This window comes from Dasypus novemcinctus, chromosome 6 (assembly GCF_030445035.2).
Source record: "Dasypus novemcinctus isolate mDasNov1 chromosome 6, mDasNov1.1.hap2, whole genome shotgun sequence".
In the NCBI taxonomy this organism is placed as follows: Eukaryota; Metazoa; Chordata; class Mammalia; order Cingulata; family Dasypodidae; genus Dasypus; species Dasypus novemcinctus.
This window is the reverse complement of record NC_080678.1, coordinates 75,544,813-75,570,589: the sequence shown is the minus strand read 5'-3', so window position 1 is coordinate 75,570,589 and position 25,777 is coordinate 75,544,813. Positions and strand designations below refer to the sequence as shown.

At 35.2% G+C, this 25,777-nt stretch overlaps 1 protein-coding gene across 4 annotated transcripts in view; it reads left to right on the top strand.

Moving 5' to 3' along the window:
- Positions 1–25,777, top strand: part of CTNNA3 (catenin alpha 3) — a 1,802,485-nt gene that overhangs the window by 1,059,552 nt on the left and 717,156 nt on the right. For all 4 annotated transcript variants that reach the window (XM_012529825.3, XM_071215825.1, XM_058298912.2 and 1 more), the window contains one exon: positions 4,265–4,357. In XM_012529825.3, the coding sequence (XP_012385279.2) occupies positions 4,265–4,357 (93 nt within the window). The remainder of the gene's footprint in view (positions 1–4,264; positions 4,358–25,777) is intronic.

Genomic DNA, 25,777 nt, shown 5'->3' with positions numbered 1-25,777 from the left:
AACAGACATTGAGGGGTTATAATTTTCTTTCTTTTTTTTTTTTTTTAAAGATTTATTTTTATTTATTTAATTCCCCTCCCCTCCCCCGGTTGTCTGTTTTCTGTGTCTTTTTGTTGCGTCTTGTTTCTTTGTCCGCTTCTGTTGTCGTCAGTGGCACTGGAAGTGTGGGCGGCGCCATTCCTGGGCAGGCTGCACTTTTTCTTTCGCGCTGGGCGGCTTTCCTCACGGGCGCACTCCTTGCGCGTGGGGCTCCCGCACGCGGGGGACACCCCTGTGTAGCAGGGCACTCCTTGCGCGCATCAGCACTGCGCATGGGCCAGCTTCACACGAGTCAAGGAGGCCCGGGGTTTGAACCGCGGACCTCCCATGTGGTAGACGGACGCCCTAACCACTGGGCCAAAGTCTGTTTCCCTGAGGGGTTATAATTTTCAAAGGAAGACAAATATAAAAGCATTTATCTAAATGTTCAAGAACTGAAATGAACATCTCCTTCATTGTATTTGTCTCTGACATTAAGACAGTTAGATTGCCTAAATCCAAAGGCAAAATTTGAAGAGAACACTTCTTCCACTGAAATGATTATGATTCTTCATTACCAGCATAACTTTACCTGGCAAACTTTACCTACCTCTCAGCAACATGGCAATGTATCCCTGTCTGAATATTTTTGCTTGCTTGTTATTCGTGATTAGTAGGTGAGATATATCATCATCAGTGACTTTAAGAATGTGATGTAATCTTATGCAAAAATGAAAGAACACTGTGTCCTGGCCATTTCTTTTTAATAAACCTATGAATTTACCTCAGTGCCTTTGGTCCCATTTATTTAGAATAGTTTAGACTCTGCTTTTCTTGTATTTGGTTGAAGACATAACACCGTATCATTAAAAAGTTTGGTCTGTCATGTCAATGCAGGATCCTTTGTCAGTTCTTTAATTCAGAGTAGTTTAAGGGCACATGGGAATCCCTAGATAATTATCTCCCTGTTAAGCTTTTTTTTTTTTCTTTTTTTAAGACTTTGTTTCCTTACCGGTACAAGATTAGAGGATTGAGATAAGGGCCTACAAACTAGTGACCTATGATTTAAAGTGAGCCAACAAAAACTTGTTCAAGACAGTGATTTCTTCCTTTCATTCTGTCTAATTTTAATGCCTTTCCCTAGGGCATATACACATTTGCCTTGAGACTTGCCAACCTACCCAATGATGAGGTCCATCTAGATCTACGTTTGTATGACCTTCATGGCACCTGAAAGCATTTGACTTTGTGGTTTGGTGTTGGCCAAGCTGTTAAATCTCTTTGGGTTCAAAGGCTTTAATTCCTCAAAACATATAAAGGAAGGCATACTTTTTTGTCCCCCGTTAGTACATATGGTGATTAGCTGGAAAGAAATTCATATGTGGTGCGGGCTACCAGGTACCAAACCCTCTCCATGCATTATCTCATCTAATCCTTAGAGCAACCCAGTGAGGTAGGTATTATCATACCCATTTTAAAGGTGATCAAACAGGCTCAAAGAACTTAATATCTTGACCAGGTTCAGAAACCTTACTAATTGTTTTTTTTTAAAGGTTTATTTTATTTATCTATTTCTCCCCATTCCCTCAATGCTTGCATTTGCTGTGTCTGTTTGTTGTGTGCTCATCTTCTTTTATTAGGAGGCATGAGGAACCAAACCTGGGACCTTCCATGTGGGGAGAAGGAGCCTAATCGCTTGAGCCACCACTGCTCCCTAATTATATTAATCAGGTTCAAAGCCAGGTCTGTTTGGCTCTCCCTTTTCCCTTAGTGGTCAGACACTTTTCACAAAGATCTCTTGAATGATCAAACTTTACACAGACTTTTTTTAAAAATTATCTCTCTCTTTGATTTTTACTTTTTTTTTAAATTTTATTTTATTTATTCATTTTTTAAAAAAACATTACATTCAAAAAATATGAGGTCCCCATTCACCCCCACCGCCCCCACCCCACCATTCCCCCCATAGTAACACTCTCCCCCATCATCATGGCACATCTATTGCATCTGGCGAGTACATCTCTGGGCATCGCTGCACCCCATGGCCTTACACAGACTTTTGAAACATCTTCAAAATTATGTATACAAAGGATGTCAGATATCCAAATATCTCAAAACATTTAACAACAAGGTTTGCTTGCGTGCTGCTTTCTCTGACCAGTAGGGGAATTTCTTTCATCCTGAGCTTGGGAACATATTTTATTGCCTAAAAGCCACACATAATTTAGGGATAATTATTTCTAGGAGAAATTTGACTTTCGTTTACACACTGATGTAATTTTAGAAAATGTGTCACAAATCCACTCAAGCTAAAGTTGTGAAGAGATTTTATTTCTATCACTTTACTTTACTATTTTGACATTGACTATGAGCTGTCTAATAAAATCAACCTTGTTTGTACAATATATCACTAAAACAAATCATGTTATAATATGTAAATAGTACTTGATTACCTAGAAATTTAACCTGGCATAGAGCAATTTTGACAAGAAGTTCAGGTATATAGAGGGACTGAATTAATGGAGACAGAAAGAGACTTCGATAATCTTTAATTGAGTAGGGAAATTTTAGTTGTGTTTTATTTTCATTTGAAAGTTTTGTAAAAATTAAATTTGTTAATATAGACAGATGCTTCATATTACTAGTCAGTTGACAGGTTTTCAATAAATATGATGGCCAGCAATATCTAGAATAAGTATGCGTATTTTTAAAGGGGAATAAAAAAAAAAGAGGATACATTTTAAAATAAGTAAAAGAGTGCTACATGGTCACTTTTTTGTAATACTTAAACTTTTGATTAACTAGCATTCTTCTGATTTGACCAAAGCATTAAACTAATAATTTTTATTTTTTTATGTCTTTACATAAAACAAGCAATGGTCATATTTACAGGTAGATATTTTCTGCAAGTGCAGCACAAATATATCAGACTATTAAACTAATTCAACTACTGAGTTTCATTTTCTGTCAGTTTGGAAGGTGGGGAGAAGGGGACAGAAATTCCTGCCCTTTTCAAATAATTCACAAATGTGCTAATTATGTGTCAGATATGAAATATGAAGCATTGTGACCTTCAAACTAACAAAAGACCTTTTCAAGTAAGCCATTTCTATGTATATTAACAAAATGAATCATGCCCTTCCAAAGTTAAATAATATATGGCTGTTGTTTCATTATATGTAAATGCAAACCAAGGAGTTGTTTCACTATTGGCATATTAAAGGTAATACTATAAGAAAACAAAGACTATAAATCTATTTAAGGAACATTTTGTGGTGCTCTTAAAATAGTGATCCGAAGACATGTTTGTTATTATCTTCCATTACATACAGCTAATATGCAGTTTCCCCATAACTGAATATATTTTGAATTTGAACAGTTAAAACTGATATGTTCAATTATGTAAAAACTGAGTCATTAGAAAAGTTAGAAAAATGATTTTAAGAAAAATAATAACTTGTAGCGACAAAGACATTTTATTTTGTAGATCAGAGAAAACATTGCCTGCCTTTGTGCTAAAAAACTTATCATGTTAGAGAATTCCATATTCTTCCTCATGGCTCTTTCATGGTATAAATGATATTTTGGTAAATTTTGGAGTTAGGGAATGGACATAACGGCAATTATTAAAAGAGTACCCATTCCATTGGAAGAAAGAGTAACCTTCAAAAGCAATAATATAGAGAGGAATTTGGATGTCAGTGAGGTTTGAATCATATCAACTCCTGGAATGTCAAATAGTACCCATAAAGCAATAAATATATTGCATTTATCCAGCTGCGTAGTATATTTGATGCTGAATAAAACATTAATAAAGACATAGTCTTGCTTAATGCAACTTAAGTATATATAATAGACCTCTGAGAAATAATGATAAATCAATTATAAACTTAAAATAAATCACAGTCTTATGAGATTCCAGGAACTTATTAGCATTCAATCCATAGATAAACATTTTTTTTCAGTTCCATAGACTAAGAGCTGGCTTTTTATTAATATTATGTGTCAGCTGTTGATAATAGAAGATTGTGTAGATTTTGCTGATTTCTTCACTAGTATTCTCTTTTATTTTAAACGATTCTCTAGGGCCCAAAATAGATTCTCTGAATACTTCTAAAAAATAGGTATCAGTGACATTTCTGAGAACACTGTTGTCACTGAGATTTTCAATGAATTTAAAACAAATGTTTTTGCATTTTCTTGAGATAATCTGAAATAATTTCCATTATTTTGGATTGTATTTAAGGTGGCAAATCTTGCTTGTTCCATGTCAACCAATGAAGACGGAATTAAAATTGTCAAAATGGCAGCCAATCACCTGGAAACCTTGTGTCCTCAGGTAAGATAACTAAATTACTGTCTTTATCATTAAAAATAATTGTAAAATTACATATAAATGCTGCATACTTTTATACACGTGGTCATATATTAAAATATTTATTTTTAAAACAAAGGGCAAAATTGTCCTAAGGTCACAGTTTATTCTTTATTAATTACCTGGTTCTTGTGTCTCATTCAAATAGTTCTGAGAGATTTGATGTTAGTTCTAATTGAACTTTGTTCTGGTATTCTGAAAAATTTCAAGAACTCTTAAAAATTAATACACTGAATCATGATAATTAAACAGTCTATCCATTAATCTATCTTGCTGATTCCTTTCATTTCTAGCTCAGGTGAAAAAGAAAAAGGAGCTTGTTCTATAAGACCTCTAAGAAAAGAAATATCCAGTCTCAATTGAAAATCCTAGAATATTATGGTTTTGGATGTTTTGTGAAAGTTTTTCTGGTGGTGAGATGCAAATACAGATAGCCAACCAGCTGAGAATGCATGAAAGGACACTTTGGTTAGATCAAAGCCCTGCAGGGGGAGATGGAGAATGAGGGCAGTAGAGGGGCCTGGACTTAACCTAACCTAGGCTCCTGTGAGGGTCCATGGAGATGGGGCCAAAGAAGCACACACAACATGGGAACCAGCCCTTGCCTTTATTTTGACCCAGAGAGGATAGTTGTAGTTTGTTTTATGCCTTTACAGTTATCGCTCAAAAGGATTTTAGAGATTAAATCCCTAGTTAAATCCCCTCATTCTATAGATGTGCTGAGGACTAGACAAACTTAATGTTATACTCGTATTTAATCTATAAATCAGTGGTTGTTTTAGGGAACAAAATCAAATGCTGATGAAAACTTAAATAAAAATGTGGACGGCCTCTAAGCAGGTATATAATTGTAGAACTCATTCTTCTGTTTTTTGTTGTTGTTTTTTTTTCCTTGGGAATACTTGATAGGAACATTTTTTGACAAGAGATAATAAATGATAGGATGGGATAGGATGGGATAGGATAGGATAGGATACGATAGGATAGGATACGATAGGATAGGATAGGATAGGATAGGATAGGATAGGATAGGATAGGATAGGATAGGATAGGATAGGATATTTTACCAGCAAGAAATAATGAAAACTTGGAGAGTTAGATTAGAAACCACGTTTCATCTTAACTGATCACTGAACCTTTCACCAAACATGAGAATGTAAACAAGAGTTTAAGATTCATTTCCTTTTGGACAAGATAGCTTTCCTTGTTCACATGGTTAGTGTTCATACAGTATTGGTGATTCTCCTGAAAGTCTGGCAGTAGAGGGAAATAATAGATTTTACTAAAAGATCATACCAGAATTGCATGAGAGGAAGAGTTAGTTTGAAATCAAAGCCATGGTTTGTCCAACTGATTTATTTTTATTCATTATTTATTTTGAAATTTCAAATGATATGAAAAGAATTATTTTTCCTTTTATTGAAAGAGGGCATGAGTTTGAAAAATGTCAAGAAATGCTGTTGTCAATAATTCAGAGGTTTCTTAAAATCCATAAGACAACATATTTTTAGGAAATTATTTCTAGATGACTAGTTGTCTAAAACCAATGTATGAGGATACACATAAGATAATCTTAAACAACTTAGAAGAAGTAAGAAATAATTTGGCTCACTTCTTCCTAATAAAGAACAAAAATGTTGTAAGGATGTGAAAGGATGTAAAATATAAAATTGATCGGTATCTGCAAGTCTCTGGGCATTTGCCGAGGTTCTTTTTTTTTAGTAAAAGTAGAGCTTATGTTAAATTCTGTATTTGCCTTGTTGACAATTTCATTTCTATGAGTTTTGAGGAAACAGTAACTGAAACTGCTTCTTTGGACTAAATGGTGATTAACAAAGAGGAACCTTCTGAAGAAGAATCTATAGGGCATGCAACTGAGATCTCACGAGTTAATGTCAATTTTCTGTGAGAGCCCATGAGGCACAGAATACTAGAGCATATTCTCTGAAGTTGTTGAGTCAAGTATATTCTCATTAATGGTGAAAAAGTTGTCATTTTTCCATATCATAGACTACACTTGATCCTGTCTTTTTAAAATTCCTTTTCAGTCTGAAGTGTGATAAATCATATCTCATTGGTTTTAATTTGCATGTCTCTGATTACTAGTGAGAACATATTTTTTTCAAATGTTTATTGGCTATTTGACTTTCTAATTCTGTGAATTTTATATAGCCTTTGCTGATTTTTAATTGTTTTTTTTTAATTGATTTGCTTGAGTTTGCTAAAAATATGTTTTCTTGCCTTTGGTCTTTCTTTTAACTTTTAAGATAATACTTTTAATCATATAAGATTTAAAAATTTTTATGTAAATAAATGATTTATTTCTTTTTCTTTTCTTCAAATATATATTGAGCACCTACAATGGCCCTTGATTTGTTGTTTTGTGCCTTATGAAATTCTATGTAGAAACAATTTCATATAGTTGCCACATTACCTTCTAAAAATATTGATGTATTGTTATTCAACATTTACAATTTTATTTTATCTGAATTCATTTTTATGTATAAACTGAAGTAAGGATGAAAAAAAACAGGGCTGTTAAGCCACCATCATGTTTAATAGGTGATCTTTCCTCATTAATTTGAATGCTACCATTGTTTCTTACATACCCACACACACAAAAACCCACATGCTTTTGAAATGTTTACATTGTTTTGTATGTATTTGTGTACATATATATTTATATACATATATGATACCTGCATATTACATGTTTATAATTTTTACCATTGTTCTATATGTAATATAAATTTGATAAACAGATCAACACACTTTTCAAAATATACAAGTTTCTGGATTCTATTCTATCCCATTAGTCTGTTTCTTTATCCCTGTTACAATATTAAAGTGTCTTAATTATGATCTTCTACTACATCTGGACATATTCGAGGCAATTTGGTTTGACTTTTTTTTCCCCTTCTAATTATTGATGTTATTCTTGACTTTTTGATAATTCATTTAACTTGCAGTGTCAACTACTGAAGTGCCATGAAAACACATTGACATTTTGATTGAAAATTTTTAAAATTTTAGATTATTTTACAGAGCAATGAACGCTGTAAGGTATTGAATCTTTCTCTTGAAAAACATATTATGGGAAGCTGATGTAGCTTAAGTGGTTGAGCACCTGCTTCCCCTGTACGAGGTCCTGGCACTTCCTAAAAACAAACAAAGAAAAACGGCTCTCATTGAGAAGTGGACATAGCTCAGTGGTTGGGTGTCTGCTTCCATGTACGAGATCCTGGGTTCAATCTCTGGTACCTCCTAAAAAAAAGACCAAAAAAACCCCACATTTTGTGTATCTCCAAAATCAGATTTTAAAATGTTTCTCAAAATCTCTTTAGTTTTTTTTTCCCCCCTCTATAAAAATTGTATACATATTTTGACAAATTAATTCCAAGGTAACTTACAGTTTGTGTTACTATTGAAATATAAATTTCTCTTCATATTTTCCTTTTTAAAAAATGTTTACTCATTAATAACACTCCAGAGTTGTGTATATTGATCTGTTATGCATAGTTTTTACTTATTTATTAATTCTAATAGGTTGGGCATCTTTTATTTTCTATGTGAAAAATAATCTTTTCAAAGAAAAAGGAAAAACATACTTAATTTTTAAAAATCTATTTGGGTTATTCAGCACCGTTATTTCATTGCTAAAAGATAATGATATCTGACATCCTTGTTTTATTCTGACTTTAACTGAAATAATTTCAAAATTTCACTATTCAATTGCTGTGGAGAGCTTTGATAGAAACACATTAATAAACTGAGTACATTTTCTTCTATTCCTAGTATGCTAAGAGTTTTTATCTTGAATGAGCATTGCCTTTCACAGCACACCTTTTCTCCATCTGTTGAGATGATGCTATCACTTTTTTCTTTCATCTGTTAAAGTGGCAATTTATTTTTGCAGTTCTGGAATGAGACTTCCTAGTTCACGGTATTTTTGTTTTGCTTTTGCTTTTTTTAAAAAATATGTTGTAGTTCGGCTTGCTCTATAACCTCTTCCAATCTGGTTTACCTTATCAATTAATTATTCTTATTGAGACCACTAAAGATCTCCTTTTCCAAATACTACAAGGACACCATATTATTGATCTCCTAGCAGCATTTAAGTCTATTAATTGCTTTCTCCTTATTTATATACTCTCTTCCTTTAACTTCTACAACAATTCCCTTTCCTGGTTTTCCTTCTACATACCAGCAGCTTCTTCTCAGTCAGCTTTTTTGGTTTCTTCTTTTATTAATCTGACTTCAAAATATTTAAGTACCTTGGGATTTGGTCATAGTTCTTTTTCATCTTCTCTATCTGTGCTGCCTTTATTATTTATTTCAAAAAATCCCAAGGTTTTATATACCTTTACATTCCAGTGACTTCCCAGTTTTTCTCTCTCCACAAAAAGCATGCTTAAATATTTAATTTTAAACTTGACATCTCCACATTGATTACTAGAAGCACCTAAAACTTAAGGTAGCAAAATGGAATTCTTAATTCCTCCACCTTCACCTCATCCTGCTTCTCCTTTAGTCTTCCCAATTTTAATTAATGGCATACTCATTCACTCAGTTGCTTTCACCAAAAACCTGGCATTTTTCTTCAATTCATTCAGTAAGTTTTTAATGAACATCTGCTATTTCTAGGCACTATTTTATGTATCCGGGAAAAATTAGAAAAAAAACACAAGGCAAAACTATCTGCTGCTGCAGAGCTTTATATTCTAATAATATCTGATGACTGTTTTTTGTATTTAATCCACTAGCAAGTCAGTTACACCCAAAATATCTATATTGAATTTGTATACTTCTTTCCATCTTATCTCTCAGTATCTTAGCCTATGCTAAGATCGCTGTCTTGAACTACAGAAATGTCATCCTATATGCCTTCCATGCCTACATTCATACCCTACTAATCTACAAGCCCATATGAACCAGAGTAAATGTTGAAAGATGCTTTCCAAAACAGCTGCTTTCCTTAGCTTTTTATAGTAAAGTATTTTGCTGTTTAATCAAGTCTACATGTACATCCTATTGCCTAACTTCTAAACCCAACCCGTATTATTTTCCCTTTCACTCACTAGATATGTACACATTTACCTTCTTTTCCTAAAGCACAATAATTATTGTCTTCCAACCTAAGGGACTTTGCACTTGGTAATTTCCCAGTGCTCTTTTCCCATATAGGTATATGGATAACTTCTTTTTATAATTAATGAGTTCTCAGCTCAAATAACATCTCTTCAGAGATGTTCAGAGATCAACCTCCGTAAATCATACCTTCTCCCAGGTTATGTTCTATTATGGCACCATATTTATTTAGAGCATGTATCAAAACCTGGAACTATATTTTAGATTAATTTATGTATATGGTTTTGTATATTTCCACATGTTTGTATATTTCCACATTCAAACATAAAATTCATTAAGGCATTGATTTGGTCTTCCTTATTCACTAGTTATTGTCACTATTTAAATCATTCTACATTCACAGAATTCATTAAGGCTTTTGGCAGCATATTTTGTGATACTTTTAACATGACACCTCTTCTTTTTGACAATATAATAAATATGACATTATAATTAGTTCGACTAGTAAATGATGAATAAATCATTGAATGGTTGATTAAGGAATAGATGCCAACAAAGTATGAAACCTTTACCTGTGAGCTAAAGAGATATGCCCTAGGCCTAGTCCATGGCAGTGCTTCACTAGTGATTTTTTTAAAAGATTTATTTATTTATTTTTAAAATTTATTTTGTATTTTTTATTTCTCTCTCCTTCTCACCTGTTGTCTGCTCTCTGTGTCCATTCACTGTGTGTTCTTCTGTGTCTGCTTGCATTCTTGTCAGCAGCACTGGGAATCTATGTCTCTTTTTGTTGCGTCATCTTGCTGCGTCAGTTCTCCGTGTATGCAGCACCACTCCTGGGCAGGCTGCACTTTTCTTGTGTGGGGCAGCATTCCTTGTGGGGGCGTACTCCTTGCTGTGTGGGGATCCCTTTGCAGGGGACACCCCTGCATGGCACGGCACTCCTTGCACGCATGAGCACTGTGCGTGGGCCAGCTCACCACACGGGTCATACCTCCCATATGTAGGTGGATACTCTATCAGTTGAGCCAAATCCGCTTCCCCTTTACTAGTGATTTTCATAATATTGTAGACTAATACTTTGCAAAATTTTCCAGTTAAAAATAAGAAGATAAATTAAATACATTTGCTTAAAGAATCAGGTGCCAAAGAATCTGGGGATTTTAGAATATGGACTAAATCTAACTAGACAAATATGATATAATAAGTATAGATATAAATGATATGTATTGGGCACCAAAAAGCCAATTGCAAAGATATGGGTCAGAAGAGATGTGAGTTACCAAAAATATACCCTCCTAAGGGATGGAGGCATAAGTTGATATGAATCTCATTTGAATCAATAAACCAGTAGAGGTGTCAGCAAAGCCAATATGTTTTCATCAAGGAATAAGTTTAAACCAGTAATAATAATCTTTCTCTGTACTACTTCAAAATGATTTTTTAAACTTTGTATGATGTGCTTAGACATTCTGCCCTGAAATGCAAATCAGTACGTCAATAGTGCAGCACAGGTTTGTGTGTTTGTGTGTGTGTGCATACATGTGTGTATTTAAATTCCAATTTGGCAATATCTATTGAAATACAACATACCTACACCTTAGATTCACTAATTCAACTTCCAGAAATTTACGGTAATGATATACTTATGCATGTGCACAAATGTCTGTGAGGAAGGTTTTTATGCAGCATTATCTGTAACACCAAAGGCTAGAATCAACCTAAATATTGGTCTTCAAAAGCATTAAGATGCTATTTAAAGTAATTAGTTGACTCTGTATATGTTCCTGGTGTGGCAGATAGCCAAGAGGAGTGAAGGGGGAACTTTCAGATGTGTATGCATTTGATCCCACTGATGTGAAAAGAGATAAATGAAAAATGTGTTCATATATTCATAGAAAATTTCTCAAAATATCCTCATTAGAGTTTTAGTAGCAGTTATTTCTATGACGTGAAATCAGGGGAAAATGAATAGGGAAGAACGCTTTTCTTTTTAATTTTATTTCTTTGAGGATTTGATTTAACTATTAACTTCTAAATAAATCCTAACCAATTAAAAAATAAAATCCAAGACTGATTCTGGAATGAGTCAGGCTGAGAAACTAGTGGGTAAGGAGGAGCTGATAGGGTGATGCTTTATTTAGGTTTGTAAAATGCATTGGAATCCTAGGTTTAAATAAATTGAATTGCTTGGTTCTTAACTCTGCCTAAAGGACTACGTCTGGAATGCTTTGCCTAGTCACAGGTGTCACACTTTGAACACGAATTGTCACTTGGGTATTTATTTATCAGAGGATGTTTGAAATAGTGGCATGCCTTGAAACTATGACATGTTAAAAAGTCATAAAAGAATAGGGAATTTTTAGCCAGGAAAGATTGGAGATACATGATCACAGCCATCAAATCTTTAAAGGGCTGTGATAGGAAAAGCTTGTTGTGAAAGGCCTTGAGGGGCATGAGCAGAAGCTGGAAGGGTGAAAATTTAACTCAATTATAGAGAAGAATTTTCTAACAGAGCTATCCTGAGAGGAATTGGACTTTGTTGGGAAGGAGCAGTTTGAAATTTCTCAATACCACGGACAGTTAAATTCAATGTGTACGACCACGTGACTGAGCTATTCTGTGGAGGCCACAAGCTTTGGTTGAGAAGTTGGTCTAGAATCCTTTTAATGACCAACACTGTGATCCTTTAATGCCTTTTATGTAAGGGAGAAAAATGTGATCTGGGTGATGGCTTTGCTGGAGTTCTGTAGCTGTTTAAATTCAACCTGGTGAAAGAAAAAGGCTTTCTGCAGGACTGTAAACTTGTTCCATTTTAACATGTCTTGGAAGGATATGTAAAAAGTAAACATATTATATTTGTATTTGGCACAAACTGAGAGAAATAGGCAGAATTCAAGGTTCTAAATATGCTGATAATTTGGACTAATATTTGAAAACTCTGAAACAGAATTTAATAAGGGTAAATATAAAGTCAGGACCTTAGGTTAAATAGAATCTATTGCATAGGAGGATAGGAAAAACTTTGCTTATCAAAAGCACCTGAGGCATTGGGAGTTGAGAGGGACATTTGTTAGCTAATTCAATGAATTCCAAACACTGAAAGTGTTTTCATGGTCTCAGTGAAATTAGGTCGATGTAGTTAGCTTCTTTCATAAAGTAAAATTTATTCAATACTTTATTCTAAATTAATGTATCTACTACTCCTTTGATATTAGTGAGAATATTTGATTTATAAGTAAGGATGAAATAAAATCATAGTTATTCATATTTTTTATTCTTTATTGGCAAAATACATATTTATCAACCATTTATCAGTTTTTCCCTCTTGCCCTCTTCTTTTTAAAGTATTTGTGTCCTGAAAGATCCAGAAAATTGAAAGTGCTCTTTTAGGTGATTAAACTTTGTCAGTTGCATAGACTGGGAACTGTTTTACAACTTTAAAATGATTATGATGCTTAGGTTGTGAATTAGGAGAAAATTCCCAGTACATTTGACTCAAGGACGTACAACTCTAGAAAACCGTCCATGATTCCGGGCCCTGCTGTTTGAGAACTAGGTAGCACTGGAATGAGTTGCTGTGGTGACTATCACTCACCACTGGTAGTGTTTAAACAGAAGCCCAATAGGGACATGTGCCCTGTCAAAGATGGTAAAGAGAACATTTCATTATTAGGAGTTAGAGAGATTAGATTGTATTAACATTTCTTTCCATAAATATGATTCTTTAGGAAATAAAAAACACAGTGAAAATTTAAGTGGATATTTTTCCTATGATTAACATACTTCCATTCAATTAGGCAGACTCCCCTTGTGGGAGTGCTTAGATTTTCCAAAAGCAAGTCTTTAATCATTATGTAGTTTGAATCAGTATCTAGGATAGCTTTGCTTTTATCTTCTTCTTTTTAGCCCTCTCCTAAAATGGTATCCAGTGACCTGAAGGAATTAAAGCAGTTTCCAAAGGCATATAATTTATTTTCAGTGATGTGCTTGAACATAGACTATATTTTCGTAAGTTGTTTATTTGAAATCTATAATTACTTTATGAATGGGCTGTGTATTGTGTGTGTTGAGGAGTAGGAAGGAAAATCAAGGTTGCCTAATATTGCAGCTTGTAAAGCATAAAAGGACCAAACAAAATCTTATTGGGAGAGGGTATACACTGGAGATCCCCATATTCATATTTAAACATGAAAAATGAAGTTAGGGATTTTTAGTCTACTGATATATCTAGAGAATGATGCCTGGCACATGGTAGGTACTCAATACATATTTATTGAGCAAATGATTATGCCTGAATGACCTTTCATAGGATTACAGGCATTGGCAGGTATATCCCAAAAGCCAGCACTATTCCCCATCTTTCCTTGTTTTGGGGAGGTTGAGTTGAAACTCCCAATTTCTAACCAAAGTGATAAAAGGATCCAAAATAACACTTTGTCTTCTGAAGTCATGTGAAGTGACAGGCATTGTCTCCCTCTGCATGGACAGGATTGTTTTATTACAAAAGCAGTTTGCTCTGATTAAGTTACGATGTTTTACTCTAGTTAGTACAGCCTCAGTGAGGGCATTGGGCTATTGCTTTCAAATGAAAAAAAAATCCTTATTTGTATATAAACATATTTTTGTGTGTGTGTGATTGAGAAGCTGTCATATCTGTGAAATGAATTCTAAGTATCATGCTCTAGGGAAACAAATATGCTTTCTTTCATCTTGTATAGATGATGATGATAGATATTTTGTTTCTAACTAAATAATATAGGACTAAAATAATCAGTTTGAAATAACCATATTCTTTAAGAATCTCAGAGTGTACCTATGAGAATCACAATAAGCCTTCTATGATTATGTTTAATGTGTTTATTTTCTCTCTAGAGAATGGTACAAAATATTGTTTAAGAATTTAGAAATGAACCATGTAAGACTGGAAAAAGGCTAAAATGAGGTTTCCAAAAAGCTGATCATGGCTGAATGGTTCATCCACAGGACCTACTAGGAAAATTTCAGACTGGACGCCTAAGATCAATCCTTTCCCTGTGATGCTGTGATATTTATGTAGGTAGACAGAGCTTGAGTACAGCTATGAATATAGTATGGTCCAGGCCTGGAAACTGATTTTGTATCTTTATTTTATTATTGCTTCCTATCCTGTCCCAATTGCATACTCTGTCAATCCCTTCCATTTACCCCAAAGATCTTTTCATTCAACAAATATTTACTGAGCAGCTACTACTACTGGGAGCATCCAGGAAGCTAAGATGAGCCAGGATCAAGGAATGGGGTACCTACTTACTGGAGAATCTCTCAGGAATAAGAGTCCTAAGATCTGTTCAGCTGGGATGGGCTTTATCTAAGAAAAATTCAGGTGCTGTCTTCTGGAAGGAAAAACCTGACGTTGTGGAAGAGAAGTCATAGCCACCAAATTCAAGTGGGGGAATGGGTTCAAAATTAGGTAATAACTTAAAAGAAAATGGCCAAGACTAAGTACAATTTAATATGCAGGTGAATGCAACAGTTTTAGAATTAATCACAAACCAGAGAGGCTATACTGCAGCACTCATTTATGCTCGTGGTGTGTAGCATAAAGGATCTGTGCCACCCTGGGCAATATTCTAAGCTCAGAGGAAAACAAAGATGGGGCTCTGTTTGTGTTAAGTTTATGATAACTAGGGAAAATGTATTCACCAGGTAGAAATGCAGTGGTGTTAGAGAGACATAGGTCAAATGTCACGGGAGTTAGGGAAAGTTTCATGTCAATTATAGGATTCCAGGAGGGCTAACTGAAAACAACATTTGTTTTGTATCTTAAACAATAAGCAAGATTTAGACATTTGGGAAAATAAGAAAAGGATATTGTAGGCAGAGAAGATAGAAAAATATATAACAGAAACTGAAAAGAGTAATTGAGTTACTTTAAGCTACATTTTGTTTCTTAACTGGGTTACTCCTAGCATTTTTTAGGGTAGAATTCTTTGTTAAGTGTGACAGTCATAGCAGTGGAGCTCTGAGTGCCAGAAACCTCAGAAGCTAGGACACTGAATACACAGCAGCAGCCCCCTCCCCCAGCTCAGTCTTTGCGAAAAGCAAAAATGGCTCCACACATTTCCTAGTGCCTCCCTAGGAGGGTAATACTGTCCCATTTGAGAACTATTGGGCAGGCATAGACTGTGTACAAGGGAGAGGTGAGATACACAGTTGAAACATAGGTTGCAGCACTTACAGCCCAGTGAAAGAATTTGGATTTGGTTTACCAGAGAATGGGAAGTCATTATAGGTTGTGAGTAGGATCATGACATCACCACAATTGTGTTTCCAGGGGATTAATCTGGAAACCATATATCAACTAACTGGAAAAGGGAAGAAGCAGGACCAGTTAAGAAACTATTGAATATTAATGCAAGAGGCAGCATTTGAATAGGGGACATGAGAGTAGAAATTGATGATGATGTTGTAGAAGTTGAGAGAGGTTCAATTATTTGCATATAGAAAGGCCAGGACTCAGGAATGATTTTGAGAAGGAAAAATGGTTTACTGATGGCCGGCCGGACTCGGGAGCTTTCTGTTTCAAACCCGAGCCCCGAAACAAGAATTTTGAGTTCCTTTTATACAGAGAAAGGGCTAAATCGTTCTTTGTTTCAGTTCTCAATAGGCTTGAATTAGCATATATCTTCCACATCCTAGGTAAGCTTTTAGCATGGACTTCATACATTCTAGATAAGCTTTTAGCCCATTTGGTTTGCATTTTCCCTGAATATTTAAAGTTTATAGAGTTTGCATTGATAAACTGTTTCCTGGGACTGGAGTCGTTGCCATGGTTACCAAGGGCAGGGCAGCAGCCTCTCACCATCCCACAGCCACAAGTCAGGACAGACAGCTTAGGTTAAGGTTATCTCTGAAGAGACAAAGAGCCTCCCACCCATAGCCCAATCAATGAGACAAATTGTAAATGTCCTATGTAACTTGACCCACAATTGAAAACAAATTAGAGGATGGTGGAAATGGAGGCAAAGGTTGAATTTGAGGTTTTATCCTGATAACTGGGAGGATAGTTGTTCTACTAGGAGAAGTTGGAAATGAAATGGAGGATGAGTCATCTCAGGGCAAAAATCAATATATTTCAGATATATTGGGTTTGAGGTACTACCTGAACATCCAAGTTGTGATGTATAGCAAACAGCAAGTACAAGAACTTGAGATATCCGAATGAAACTTGGCTGCTAGGAAAAACCCTTTTAGAATAAAAATTATCATTTTAAGTGCTTCGGAGCCACTCAGAGAGTAATGCTGGTTGGAACCATCAACATGGAACAAGATTAGAAAGAGCAAGAGAAAATGAAAGGCTCAGTGGCAGAACTCCAAGAAAACTGTATTGGAAGAAGAGGAACCTGAAAAAGAACAATCATGAAAGTAGGAGGAAAGTCGGGAAAGTGTCACTTGGCAGAAGCCTAGCAAATAGAACATTTCTTGGAGTGTGGTGAGTAATGTCAGATTCCAGAGAGGTCCAGCAGGATGAATACTGATAAGTTTCTGTTGGATTTGGCAATTAGGTGTAACTAGTATCTTAACAAAAGAGGTTACAGTGGAATTGTGAGAAAGGAAGAGTGGTCAGGGGCCAGAAGATATTTACTAGCTTTGTTTCCTAGAAATTAAAAAGTAAACCTTATTGTGGAAAAGAAAAACACTGGAAGCCCCATCTTAAAGACTTTTACCAGAGTCCTCCGATACCTTCTACTTCCAGTTAATTTCCCAATATTGCTTTTCATCTCCAAAATCTATGTAGTTCATTAGGTTTTTAAACAATTCTAGCAGTGTTCACTTAGGCTATATTCTTATTCATTGAGCTCAGGCTCATGAAACTAAATATTATTATAAGCTACCACAGATTTTTAACAAGTAAATGGATCAGATATTCTGAACTCTCAACTGATTAACACTTAAATGAGTTTTAAATAATAGACAAAATAGACTCCCCGCTGCCAGATGGCTCCCTCATCTGCCCGTTTTTGCTCGTTCATTGTGCTCATTGTCTGCTCCTTGTTTTTTGCTAGTTGTCTGTTTGCTTGTCTCTTTGTTATTTTTCTCTTTAGGAGACACTGGGAACCAAACTTGGGACCACCCAAGTGGGAGGTAGGGGCTCAACTGCTTGAGCCACATCTTCTACAAACAGGTTTTTCAAAACAACTTTAGAACTTAAATGCTACTATGCTATTCATAAGGTAATGTTAGTGCTGAAAGTGTTTGGTTGGTTACGCTATTATTATTATTATTTTTTAATATAATAAGCTTTATTTTTAAAGAGGTTTTAGATGACAGAAAAGTTACATTGCAAGTATAATAGATTCCCATATACCCCATCCTTTCCCTAGCACATCTTCCCCAATTAATAACATCTTACAGTTATATGGTACATTTGTAACAAGTGATAAACAAATATTGGAGCATTGCTACTAACCAAGGTCTATAGTTACATTACTTAATTCCAATGCCCTAAGAATGCCCTATGTTCCTCCTATTATTCCTTTCTCCTCCCTTCAGAACCTTTGGTAATGGCTATATTTATATCAGTGTTACATGTTTTTCCATTACTACAGTATTAATAACTTTACTGTGTCCATGGTAGCATTCCTCCCTTATGTTTGTTCATTCTTCCACCTTGAGGATTTGGGGATGGTGATACCCCCTCTGCCTCAGATTGAAAGGGGGCTTAGATCATATGCAGATGGAAGGAATTGTTTTGTTTGCAGTTGTAGATAGTCTCTGTTTTTTGGGTTAGGGGTTGTCTATCATCATCATTTTGTTTGTTGTCCTGGGTGAGTTCAGTCATCTGGATGGTAGATGCTGGCTGCAACTCTTCTGAGTTTCAGGGCTCAACCAGCATATGATAGCCAGGAGATTTATGTATCTGGTACATATGTTTTATGGGTATAGTGCTAGTTATAGGCTCAAATAAGGGGTAGAAGAATTATTTGCAGGGAAGTTAATAATTAGTCTAACTGCAACATTGGGGAAATAGGTTGTCATATATTTCAAGGTAAGGTCCACTGACAGGGTGCTGATTTCAAGAGATTGTCTACCTGGCCTATAGTATCTCGAAGGCTCTAGAGTACTCAGTAGCACTCCTGTTTGAGGCTTTGTTCACACACATTATTTTTGAATGCATGAAATGAGAATGCCTGGGACTGGTTCTCCAAAGAACTTTGCCTTAAGGGTTAATATAGAAACTACTTATGACCATATGTCCTGAAAATTTCTATACTCCATTATGACAGACTCTGTGACCAAAGTATCTTATACCAATCTAAGAAACCGTTCATTCCCTTCCTTGTGCTATGACCAAAATTCCAAATTATAGTCCTATAACTGAAAGACTCCAGGCTCTCATTTTGCATTGTAGTGGACAACACAACTGGTTAATGGACTGACCTCTATATTTGAATTTAGATTCAGAGGGATTTTATACATTTTCATCAAAAAGAGAGTTTTCCAATTCCAAATCCATGCTGAGCCAGAAGTTCAGGACTGGCAGATGATTCCAGAGTTTTGGAATATAAGCTGGTTAGGGCAATATCCTGGGCATGTCAATTTTAAAAGATGAATGAAATAGACTTAAGAATAAATGTGAAGGCATCTTTCATATGTAGGCCAACTATAATTAGTTTCCATTCTGTAATTTCTATTCTTTAGACTTCCTTTGCTGATAACATTGTAAACAATAAAATACTGTCATTTTGGGACACCTGTGGAGAATGGGACAAGGATAACTAGGAACAACTGAAGCAGACATGCCATTGTCACGTTTGCTCAGTATAGAAGGCAGTGCAAAACCCAGATCAAGGAGAGAGAAACAAAACACGTTGAGATCCAAAAGCTGTATGATCTTTGTTCTAGAGGATAGAATGACCTATGTTTGGGAAATTTATGGAAGTCAAAATATTGTTCCTAGTAAGTAGCAAGTTATCAATGTATTGCATGGCTTATACTTTTAAAAGTAAATTTAATTTCTGTTTTGTTCTACTTTTTTAGAAATAATAATCACTGTACTGATTTCATGATAAAATTTCATTTTTCACCTAATGGATGAGAATATGAGTTACCTATCTCACAAAATAAACATACATTTTAAAACTGCGCTAAAGCCCTTAATCTGAATAAGAATTTTCATACAGCCTCTAAATACATACTTAACTTCTATGCAAGTTAACTGTGTACATTTATGTTAACAGAGTTCACCAAGGAAGATGCCTCCCTCGTGTATCTGCAATATGGCAGATGCTTTCCTATGGTATCATATTTCATTCTTGCAACAGTCTTGTGACATAAAAACTATCAGACTCTTTTTTTTTTTTTTTGTATAAGGAACAAGAAATTCATAGATGTTAAGCCAGTCTCTCAAGGCCAAGGAGCGAAAAAAAAATGCTTTAGGATTTGACTATTAACATTTTTCTAAATTTTAGAAGAATTATTTCATCATTTAGAACTTTTCTTATTCATGCTTTCACCAAAGAATAGACTTTTATTTTTGTTATAAAGGAAACAATAACAAAGATCTCCCAGGAACCTTTCTTTTCAATACAGGGTTGTCTTGCTTTTGACTATCATGGATTTGTGGTTTGTTATTTCAGAATTTTAGACCTGGTGCCTTTACAAAGGAAGGCAATATGACTTGACATATATGTATCATTTTATGATTGAAATAGGCTTTTGGAATTTCTTTATGCTCATTAAGGTGCAATACCAGAAAGGTTGAGTGATTTTCATGGGTTTAAACAGCAAACTGGGGAAGAGATTGGGATATAACTCTTTCCCTCTAAAAATGGCTCAGTTAAGTTCCTTAGCAGGAACTCCCTGGGGCATAAAATGGTGGATGAAGATGTAAACTATGTCTTCAATTTTAAAAGATTTCCAATCTGTCATTGCTACCATTACATTAATTTAGATCTTCATTCCTTCTTTCCTACTACCATTATTGACCTCCAAGCAGTCCTGTCTCACTTATCTGCCTAAAAGAATGACCCGGACATAAGGTTGTCTAATTGCTACTATTGCTTCCTGCATGAATTCCAGTCTCCTTTCCATGTTTTAAAACTCAGCACTAATTACTGGGTATTTCCCATCCTTCACCAACATGTCTCTGTCCTTTTGTGTTTTGAATTACTCGTACTTGATTCCTATGTCTAAGTTTTTGCTCAACACTGTGAAGACCCGACCTGCATTTATTTGATTTCATTTTTCTTGATCGTTCGTATTTATTCTATCTGTCCTACACTTTTGAACTCAAGAACACAATTCACCAAAATGTATTTGAAAGGTTTCATTATATCTTTATGGCCAAGATAGAAAAATGGAGACTGTTTGCTAGGGTAATTAGGGAAAACTGCAGCAGATTAACACAAGGGGTTTCAATGAGAAGATCAATTTTATCCTTCTCAAACATTTTTCTGAAGAAAGGAAAAGCGTTAACATTTATTGAACATAGGCATTTTCCTTACATTATCTCATTTGTATTTGCACAGTAACTCTATGCACGGGTATTAGTGTATGAGCCCCTGGAAGATGAAGACTCAGAAATATAATTTATTAAATATGGGGTTAACATAAATCTGGTAGATAAAATTACATTAAAGATGGTCAAATAATGAGTTACCATACCTTCCTAAGGAGTAAAAAATCACCAAGTAAATTTATTATCAATAACTATAAGATCTATATTCAAATTAAATTAATCATTCCTGTTTATAACTACTTGCAGAACTTTGATGGCTGCAGCTGATGGAAGAAAGCAAATAGAAATCTGTAAAACTCAATATCAGCTGATAGGGTGAGGAAGGTACTAATAAAATTAAGACAATTATAGACATTGTCCAGAACAAGGAAACTGCTTTTTTTCCTGTGTCTTCTCAATAGCCAAATCTCATTTAGAGTATTGTGCCATTTCTGGATATTCTATTTAAGAGTAGTTTTTGTTCTTTTTTTAAATATGCATGCCTAATATGCATGCCTAATATATCTATATTTATTATAAATTATATAAATGTATCATTATACTTATATAAAATGTAGACTGTAAGATATGTAAACTAGAAATCAGAAAAACATGAAATTAGGTAAACATTTAAACATTTCATTAACAGCACAGAACACTTTTTCACTAAAATACTATAAATCATAATATTTTTATTGTAAGCAACATGAATAAATAAGCTCCATGTATTTGAATATGGACTGAGATAGGGTTTAAAGGTCTGATTTAAGTACAGTTTATTTTATGATTATTAAATTGAAAATTAGTACCCCTTCAATTGTCTTTGTAGACATGTCTCTCTGGGCATAATATTTTTTTCTTTTTTCCTTTATTTTTAATGGAGCATTAGATTACATTACTGTTACATCAAAAATATAGGAGATTCACATACAAATCACCCCTTCCCCCTGCCACACTTTCCCCCATTAACAACATCTTTCATTAATGTGGTACATTTGTTACAAATGATGAACACATGTTGAAGCATTGCTACTAAGCATGGTCTATAGTTTACATTACGGTTTATACTTCACACTGCACAATTTTATAGGTTTTGACAAAATGTATAACAGTTTATATAATTCAGAACAACTCCAATGTCCCAAAACTGTCCCATGCTATACCTATTCTTCCTTCTCCCTCCCATCAAATTCTCTGGTGACCACTGTCTTTATATCAATGTTAAAAATTCTTCATTACTAGAATAATAAATCTACTTTAGTCCATATTTGCAATCTCCCCTTATTTTTGTTTGTTCCTCAATCTTAAGGATTTGAGGATGGGGCTGATTGGGAGATTGAGATGGGGCTTAGATCCCATGTGGCAGATGGATAGAATTGTCTTGCTTGCAGTTGTAGATATTCTCTGATTTTTGGAATAGACCTTGTCCATCATCATTCTTTTGTTAGTTGTCCTGAGTGAGTTCAGTGAACTGGAGAGCAGGTGCTGGCTGCAACTTTGCTGAGGTTCAGGGGTCAACCAACATATTATGAACAGTTGGAAAATTTAAGTCTCTGGAACATATATTTAATGGGTATAGTGCTAATAATAGGTTCCAATAAATGAGCAGAAAAACCATGTGTAGGAAAAATATAAATGTGTTTAACTCTGGTATATCGGGAAAATAGGTTATCATATATTCCAAGGTAAGGCCCACCAATGTGCTGATTTCCTGGGGTTGTCTGTCCTGCCAACAGTGCCTAGATGTCTCTAAAGCCCCCAGGAGCTTCCCTGCTTGAAGAGTATTTTTGATGAACTGTAGAGCATAAATGATGAATACCAGGATGGAATCTTTATCATGGTTGATACAATAAAGACAATTTGGCCTAGAAAAGAGGATACTGAATGAGGAAATTTTGTTGAAATTTTGCCATATAGAGCATATGAGAACTGATGTTGGACAGGTGGATGGAAATTAAAGAAGGATAGGTTTTAGCTCAATGTAAAGAGAAACTATCCTCAGAGTCAGAGCAGCCCAAAAGTGGAATGGGCTACCTCAAGAAACAAGAGAGATTTCATTATTGACTGTGATAAAGCAAATTAGTTTCTATTTTTAAAGATTCTGAGATTTTATTATTTCTCTTATTTTGATTTCAGCTTCCTCTTTATTCAAAATGGTCTTTCCCCCCTTCTGACACATAATTGTAATTGTACTGATGGACCATATTTAATAAGTAAAGTACTTAATTATTCTTTCTCCCATGTACATTGATCTTATTCTCCAAAACTCCTCCTTCTGACAATCCCCAAGGCAAAAACCCAAAAACAATAAAAAACATTATGTTTTATATCTCACAAAGTGCCTGCTCTGAGCAAGTAACTGGGGTCTGATAAACAACTGTTGACCAACTGGTAATTTTCCAATCTTCTGTGGCTACTCTCCTTTGTAAGGGCAATTATAAACATTTCAAGAAGTCAACTGAAGTTCTTAAAATGATACAGACGATGTTCTATTCTTTCATGCTCCAGTAGCAATCATACTGCAGAAACCACTGCCAGCAAAATAGGGCAAAATTGTTGTTTTGATTTTCTTAATAAGGAAAGACAGGAAAATAATTCTTATTTAAACCCACTCCTACTCAGTTATAAACTGTATTTTTATTCTGCTTGGAGAACTAAGTCCCTGTGTTTGCAGCTCCCACAAACACTTTAAGTGCATCAAGTATATTAGCAAAGCCATCTCTCTTTTTATATTTACACATACATAGGTCATTTATCTCCTTTTCTCCATTAATAAAACGTACCACCAGTTAATGGTATATTTTATGGCCTTTATAATTATTATTCCTTAAAACTGCCTTTCCCCAATTTAGAAATAATATCCTTAAATCAGCAGTTCAAAACCTTCACTATTATTTACTCATAACTTAAGCTTTTGAAGATTTTTTCCTTCATAAAATTTACTTCTTTCAGTTTTTCACTGCGTACCTTAAGAAGAAAGTAACTCATTTTTTCCTATTTTATTGTAAACATAAAAGGACACAGGGAAACCCTTATTGTGGGAATTACAAAATCAACATGTGTAGCACAGAACACTAAGCCCACCTGTTTTATTCCCATTGAAATGTGTGGGATGGCTCCTCTTTTAATCTGATTAACAATATTTTTGACCTAAGTGTTCTCATCTAAAGGCAAAAACAGTGAAAACAAATGATGAGTCAAAGCAATGACAAAAATATGTTTTAAAACAGATTAAACAGCTGCAACTATTTCTATTAATAATAACACATCTGGACTTCAGTGCAATTTCAACAGGGATGTTAATTAAAAGTGCCTATTCTCACCCTTGAATATAATGAAAAGGAACTCCTGCTTTGTTACTGGTTAAAACCAGTAACATGTATATGCTAGCTTCCTACCTTAAGAGGGATGAAGTCCCTGTTGATTTGATGCTTAATAATATGTAGTGTCACAACCATGAATGTCCATTGTGAAAGAGAGTCATTTGTCAATAACTGTAAAAAATCAAAATCACTTATAGGCATGCAATTTGACTTGTGGCAAAGTTCTTTCTGGTTGTGGACTGTGAAGCTTACAAAACAAGTTATCTGCTTCCAATATACATAGGACAGACATTTGCATCACCATAAGGAGAATTGGTGTTGGGGGGGGGGTATGTGTGTCACGAATCCCCAACAGTTCTGAAAACTTGCAGGGCATACTCCATTAGATTTCAAAGTCTGAGAGTCATCCTTAAAACTATGGTTTCTTTTTCTCAGGGCCTCATGGGGGCACACCTTTCCACAGGCTTGCAATGGAACATTTCCACCCTCTCCAAGCAACTAGGAGCAACCAAGTTCCAGACCTCAACTTCCAAGAACATTGAGTGATAGCCACACTTTCCCCAATCCCTGGAGTACTGTCTCAACATCCTCAGTACAGTGAGGTGGCAACAACACTCTTCCTAATCTCTAGCATAAAGGCCCAAAGCCCTCACAACAGTGAGGTGGCAACCTGGCCCTTCCTAATCTATGGGGACTAGGCCCAATCCCCTCAGAGAAGTGGGATGGTGACTTACCTCTCCCCAACCTATGGGGAATAGGCTTACCCCCCTCAGAGAAGTTGGGTGGTGACCTTACTCTCCCAAACACTACAGAATATACTCCACCCTCTCTGTTGCCTGGAGCAGCCAAAATTTCCCTGAACAATGGGCTGGAACATCAACCCTCTTCAAATGCCAGGGCAAACTCACCCTTTCCATATACATTGGTGGGTTCTTTCTCTTGGCCCAAGGAAATGTCTTAATTTCAGGCAGTGCTTCCTTCCATGATTTTCCTCCTAAAGCTGTTTTCACTTAACTCCCCTCCCTGTCCTTTTAGTCTATTCTGACAATGGTTTCATTCATATAGACCTTGCACAAAGTTTGTTGGTTTAGCATGCAGGAAACAGGGATCCAAGCCATCAGATAGGACTTTCCACCAGTACTTCCTGGATAACTGCATTTCCAATCCTCAGTTATGAATTCCAAGTTTAGTTAATTCCTCAATTGGGGCACTATCCTCTGGAGGCTTGATTTCCAGAAGTTTGGAATTTCCCAAACCACCAGTCTCTGGTTTCTTTGTGCCCAGCATTATAGTTATTAGATATAGTTATATCTCTTTCTCTTACATTTTGCTGTAAGCTGCAAGGAGAAGCCAGGCTGCATTTCCACATTTACTTTGGAAATCTCCTCAGCTAATTATCCAAGCTCATCATTTTCAAATTCTGTCTTCCATCTAACATCAAGAGTCAATGTTGCCAAGTTCTTTGCAACATCAAAACAAGGATTGCCTTTG